At 52.8% G+C, this 6,000-nt stretch overlaps 2 protein-coding genes across 2 annotated transcripts in view; both read left to right on the forward strand.

Annotated features, from left to right (window-relative positions):
* Window positions 1-871, forward strand: part of afg2a (AFG2 AAA ATPase homolog A) — a 59,310-nt gene extending 58,439 nt beyond the window's left edge. Inside the window, exon 17 of the mRNA XM_011610997.2 lies at window positions 551-871. Within this exon, the coding sequence (XP_011609299.2) occupies window positions 551-733 (183 nt within the window). The 3' untranslated portion in view covers window positions 734-871. The remainder of the gene's footprint in view (window positions 1-550) is intronic.
* A 1,166-nt stretch (window positions 872-2,037) lies between these two features.
* Window positions 2,038-5,698, forward strand: spry1 (sprouty homolog 1, antagonist of FGF signaling (Drosophila)). The gene is made up of 2 exons (XM_003970682.3): window positions 2,038-2,564; window positions 3,713-5,698. Exon 2 carries the CDS (start codon window positions 3,768-3,770, stop codon window positions 4,842-4,844), a length of 1,077 nt encoding a protein of 358 aa, XP_003970731.1. The 5' UTR covers window positions 2,038-2,564; window positions 3,713-3,767; the 3' UTR covers window positions 4,845-5,698.
* Window positions 5,699-6,000: the final 302 nt, after the last annotated feature.

A 6,000-nucleotide genomic window follows, 5' to 3' on the forward strand; every position in this document is an offset into this window, starting at 1 on the left:
GAACAAATTCACACTCCCTGCTGGTCATGTGACCCCCTGTCCCACTGACCTCCCTGTTATCAGTGGTTGTACAGGCGAATAGCTTCCTGTTAGCAGTCGGGTCGCTCTGGAACAACGTTTATGGGGTGGGGGGGGGTGAGGAGGAGGAGGGTAGAGCTGTGTGAAAGGTGCCTGGCCTTCATCAGCTGTCGCCACCGATTCGGAAGTGAGTCACTCCTCCGCCATGTGCGTAGTCTCTCCCCAAAGGTCGACGGTGCCACCGCGGCGGTCTGGGTGGTTACGTAACTTTTTTAGAACCGCGAGGAATCATCATAACATGGCGGCTAAAGCTAGCGTCTCGGCGTTGCCTCCCCATCCGGTACGGAGCGGTACGCATTTTGGCGGCGTGGATCACGGACCATCTGCTTTGCTCTCCTCCATCTTTTAATGTCCGTGTGATAAACAAGCCGCTCCGCTGTTAGCATAAACGCAGCTAGCCTCGCCGCCGGGGGCCACCAGGCGGACGCTCCGCTCCTGACAGCTGAATGTCTGTGTCTGTTTCCTGTCGCAGATAACCGCAGTATGCAGAGAGGCCGCCCTCCTGGCCCTCCAGGACGACATCAAAGCCCAGCGCGTCCTGGCCGGACACTTTGAAGGAGCCCTGAGCACCGTGAAGCCCCGGATCCCCGACTCCCTCGTCCAGTCGTACGTCAGCTATCAGCAGCAGCGCAGCGGCGGCCTGAGCTTCTTCTGAGCCCCGTCGCTCCACAAGCTTTTTAGTTTCGGCCTCACGTTTGATCAGGATGTTGTAATAAAAGCATAATTTAAGTTATTTGAGTGTAAATCTGTTCATCCGGTTTGTATTTGCATTAAAAACCCTTTTTTTTTTAAACCTGTTTCCAGAATGATGCATTTACAGGATCAGAATGGTAACATTGGGATTTAATCAGGGCCCTTCTGGAACCCTGATGGTTCCTGGGGGCAGGGGGGGGGGGGTCCCTTTGTAGATTCATCACACCCGTGGAAAATCGGCTAATTGCTGTAATCGTGAGATTTCCGTCCGCGCTTCCGACCGCGGGGAGCGGGGAGCAGGCGGCCATCTGTCGGTGCAGCTTCATCACCGACGGTTGGAGCTTCCACCCCTGAGAACTCCCCCGCGTCCGTTGTGTCCTCCTTTATTTAATGCATTAACTGACCCGGGGACTGGGGCGGGGGGGGGGGTCTATTGATTTTTCCATTTGAATGGGATAAATTGACTTTGTATTGAACTTCCTTTTCTCATGGATCCGGATGTGGCGCATCCGCGACACCAATCAAACCAGACAGTCAGGAACAGAGAAGGGGGGTGGGGGGGTCTGTTGCTCTGGCTGTTTCCCTCTTAAGGTGGTCCCGGGAAAAAAAAAACCTCCGAATCGGTCGGGTCCAAAAGAGAGCCCGAGCCCCGACACGGGTGATGGGAACGCGTCCACATCAGAGTTACGCAAGCGGGGCTGATGGTTTCCACCGAGGACACGCGTGAATGCGTAATGGGAACATTCCACAGAGCAGAGGAGACATCCTGTTGATGTTCTCTGGGAGGACATCAGCTTCTGCGTCCCAGAACCGCCAGAGGTCTTTTTTAGAGACGTCAAGTGTCCTTTCCTGCTCAAAAAGTCGATTAAATCTATTAAAAAAAAATGACACTTTTGAGAGGCCAAAACTTTTGTCTGATTTACGCCGTTTGCTCCATCAAATCGTTGCATTACCGCAGTCCAACAGTGTAGGAGAGTTTATTTGATCTCATTTTAGACATAAATTTTGATTCCGGGACGCAGAATTCTCTTTTTAAGATGCTGAAATGGGGGCGAAATCATCCGAATTCGGTCCGGGAATCAAAGCAAAAGTCGTTTTTATTGCATCACTCTAACTTTAACCTCATTCACACATTAATCCTCCGCAACGGAAACTTTTGCTCCCCCTCCCGTAGGAGGGGAACTCTCCGTTCCACCTTAAGGGTGCGCGCAGCTCCTGGTCCGGCCTCCACATCTGCCCAATGAATCAGGAGCGGATGCGCTGTATCCTCTTTCATGGCCGTGAATGGCCAATGGGAGTTGGCCTGTGGAGCAAAGCCTGAGCCCTGAGCTCTCATTCATTCAGTGCTGAACAGACCTGCAGAGCTGCCGAGCGCGCACCGCCGTGGAGCAGCTTTTTTTTCCACGCAACAATAAGTTCACGGGCACGACTCGGCTGCGAGCGCACGGTCGAAGAGGAGAAGAGTTCTGGATTTAAGATTCGCCTCGATCGACCTGCAGCGACTTTTAAGCCCCTTCTTTCCCGCAGACCCGTCGGGACTGACTCCAGATCGGCCTCCAGGTGCGCAGCAGTGGATTTATACCTTCTTTCCCCCGCATGCACGCCTGCTGAGCTGCTGAACCAAACCAGACACTCGAACCGAGAAAAGGGAATAACGCAAAGGGAGATACACTCGCTCTTGGATTATCTGGCCGTGGATGTGGTGCTCCTCCGCGCGGACACTCTGGCTTCCTCTCGGATGGAGTTTTGGTCGTTTGGTTGATGGATTCGACGTTATGGATGGTTGCATATAGGTGCGTATCTCTGCTCTCCGCCTGTCACCGTCGCGCCGCCGGCGCTCGGGACGCGCCGCGGCCGCCGGGTCGACATGGATGTTGAGGGTTCGCTGCACAAATCCCGAGACATTCCTCGGATGGATCCCGCCGCGCTTCCATGTCCGTGTCCCTCCGTGGCTGCGCGGCGCGGACACCCTTCCCCCGCGGCGCTTGTTTTCATTCATAACTCCCCCCCCCCCCCCCCCTTCCCCGTCCGTCTGGACGTGTCCCCTCGGTCACCGGATCTGTCTTTTCTTTATATTGGAATGGATTTGGTGACTTTTTATCTCTTCCACGCGTGCCAGCGTGCACGTTTAGACTGAAACACGCAATCTGACGTGTGTTATTATCCGAAAAACAGTCGCCAAACGCGGCTTCGCCTTCGGTTCGCCCCCCCCCCCCCCCGTTAATCTGCCCCTGTTTGTGTTTCTACTCGGTTCCTGCAGCTTCACAACATCCACAGAGGCTGAAAACAACATTCCTGCTGGCGGTTCGAGCTCTCGGGATGTTTATTAAACCAATAATTAGTTTCAAATACGCCTGAATTTGTGCGTCAAAGCGCGTCCGCTTTTTAAACCGAGCTCTGTATTTTTGTCGGAACTCGGTCTGACCTCTGGGTTTTTTCCCCCTGCTCCACTTTTGTCCCCGTTTCCCTGAAATCCTTTTCGGTGTAGTAATAGAATACTAAGTGAGGCAGCTCATTTAGGTCCCTTGGATCGCGTCCTCATTTCGTCGCCGCGGCGCATTTAAATGTTAACGAGTCATACAAATGTAAATGAGGAGGGGAAGTGTTTGCAGGGCCGGCTGAAGTTTAGATGTGTGCTTATTGGAGATGAAGGTACAAAAAGTCTCGTTAATAGTCAACCTTCTCTCCCCCTGTGGGTTTGCTCCGCTCCGCAGACTCGGAGGTGACTCGCTGTCACATTAAACCAGGACTTGTTTATTTCAGCGTAGAGTCCAATAATAAAGCTCAGTGTGCAGCGGAAGTCGATTTTTTTCTGCTCTGGTTTCAGATCGACGCCGGTAAAGTGGGTGAAGTTTCACCAGATCTGCGTCTCGATGCTGGTCAAATGGTTTCTGATCATCCCTGTCCCTCCTTTGTCCCCCCCCCCCCTCCCCACTCGCAGGTTTTCCGATGCATGCCAAGTCCACGGTGAATGTCGGAAGTGGTGATCCCCCCAGATGGAGCTCCAAAGTCAACATGGCCCTGGCGGTTCATTAGTGGTGATCCAGCAGCCTTCCCTGGAGAGCCGGCAGAGGTCGGATTACGAGCGGGAGTTCCAGCATGCCGCCATTCTCTCCCTGGATCAAATCAAGGCCATCCGCTCCAATAACGAGTACACCGAGGGGCCCTCGGTGGTACGTAGGCCCCCTGCGCCTCGCATGGCCCCCAGGCCTCAGGACAAGCAGGAGAGAACTCACGAGGTCATCCTCGTCAATGTGAACAACAACTATGAGCACCGGCCACAGGGCCACCACCATCACGTGGGCAGCGGCGTGGTGGTCGTGGCCGGGGGGCAGCAGTACGGCAGGTCCCGGGCGCCAGGACTCAGCCGCTCGACAAGCACAGGAAGTGCAGCCAGCTCAGGGAGCAACAGCAGCGCGTCCTCTGAGCAGGGACTGTTGGCACGCTCTTCCCCCACCAGGCCCGTCGCGAGCCTGCAGCACCACCACCGGGCGGAGCGGCCGGTTCGGACACAGCCCAAGGCCCTGGTGCCTCAGCAGGGACCTCAGTTCCTCCAGACTCCACTAGAGGCCCCACTCAAGCCACAGGGCAAAGGGAAATCAGACTTTTTGGGCAAAGGGGCGGTGGCCGCCGCCGCCGGGCACCAGTTCATCTGCGAGCGCTGCGGGAAATGCAAGTGCGGCGAGTGCACGGCGCCCCGGAGCCTGCCCTCCTGCCTGGCGTGCAACGGCCAGTGCCTGTGCTCGGCGGAGAGCGCGCTGGAGCACGGCACCTGCATGTGCCTGGTCAAAGGCATCTTCTACCACTGCTCCAACGACGACGAGGGGGACTCGTGCGCAGACCACCCCTGCTCGCTGTCGCGCTCCCACTGCTGCTCCCGTTTCCTGTGCATGGGATTAATGTCGGTACTCTTCCCCTGTCTGCTCTGCTACCCGCCCGTCAAAGGGTGCCTGAAGGCTTGCCAGGGCTGCTACGACCGGGTCAACAGGCCCGGCTGCCGCTGCAAGAACTCCAACACTGTGTACTGCAAACTGGAGAGCTGGGGGCCGCAGAGCCAGGAGAAACCCTGCTGATGGGCTCTCGTCGTGGAACGTACGATGGCAACAGTAACGATGCTAGTCACAGATTAATGTTTATTAAGCGTTCTAAGCACCTCCCAGCCACCTTTCCTCCTCGCCGAGGAACCCCACGGAGCTAAAGCAAAGGAGTAATGAAAACCACTCTGATTTTTTTTTTAAATTTAAGCCTCTTTGTTTGTTTTCTCTGGATCAGGACCATGTTTTTACAGACCAGTGTTTGCCTTAACTGTTTCTATGTCTGTCTCCAGCTCCTCATTAACACTATTTTTGTTATATATATGAAAAAAAAAGCTGTTTTCCGTTCTTAGGCAGGCGGTTTTCCTCTCGATCTGCCTCTCACCAAATCTGTGAAGGACGATCTACTATAGGGCAATTATGTAGCTGTTACCTGGTATTCATAGCGAGCAGGTATGTTTGAAACTATAGCTAAAGCTAAGCTCGTGTCGCATTAACAGAAGCACATCCATCTCATAGTTTTTGTTGTCCCCTGTCCATCAGAACCGTGTCCCTCCTTCCACCCACCGGAACTCTTCATTCTGTGGCGTTCTCTCACCTTTTTCTTTTCTTTTGTGTAAATTGTATGCTCAAAATCCATAAGAGGAATTCTGGCTATTTTTTAAAAGGAAAAAAAAATGTCTGTTAAAACATTTTTTTTTTTTTTGTTGTTGTACAAAATATTTATTATGTGAAGCTCTATTATTTTATGATATTTATTGCAAGAGACAGTCTTAAATTTACTCATGTCTGAATATAACAAAAATATCAAATACTTACTGAAAAATTAAAGGGTGGCACAAAAGAAAACTATGTTAACTTTAATGCAGAAAATATATTAATTAATGAAAAAATAGCCTTGTGTGGTGTCTTTAATTGTGCTGTTTTTAGAGGGAATGCTGGTCTGTTTGCAGCAGTGTGTGTGTGTGTGTGTGTGGGGGGGGGGGTTAAAAACAAAAATGAGCAGAAACATCTTGCAGCTCTGAACGCCACTGTTTACATTCTTGAAGAGCTTCTTTGCTGCGATTCTCCTCGCTAACCTTGAAAGTTAAACAATGCAGGTCATTGACACGATTTGCCCCAAAGCCGCCGGCGTCAACGCGGCCTCGTTCCCAGCACACACACACACACACACACACACACACACACACACACC

This window comes from Takifugu rubripes, chromosome 14 (genome assembly GCF_901000725.2).
Source record: "Takifugu rubripes chromosome 14, fTakRub1.2, whole genome shotgun sequence".
Taxonomy (NCBI): domain Eukaryota; kingdom Metazoa; phylum Chordata; class Actinopteri; order Tetraodontiformes; family Tetraodontidae; genus Takifugu; species Takifugu rubripes.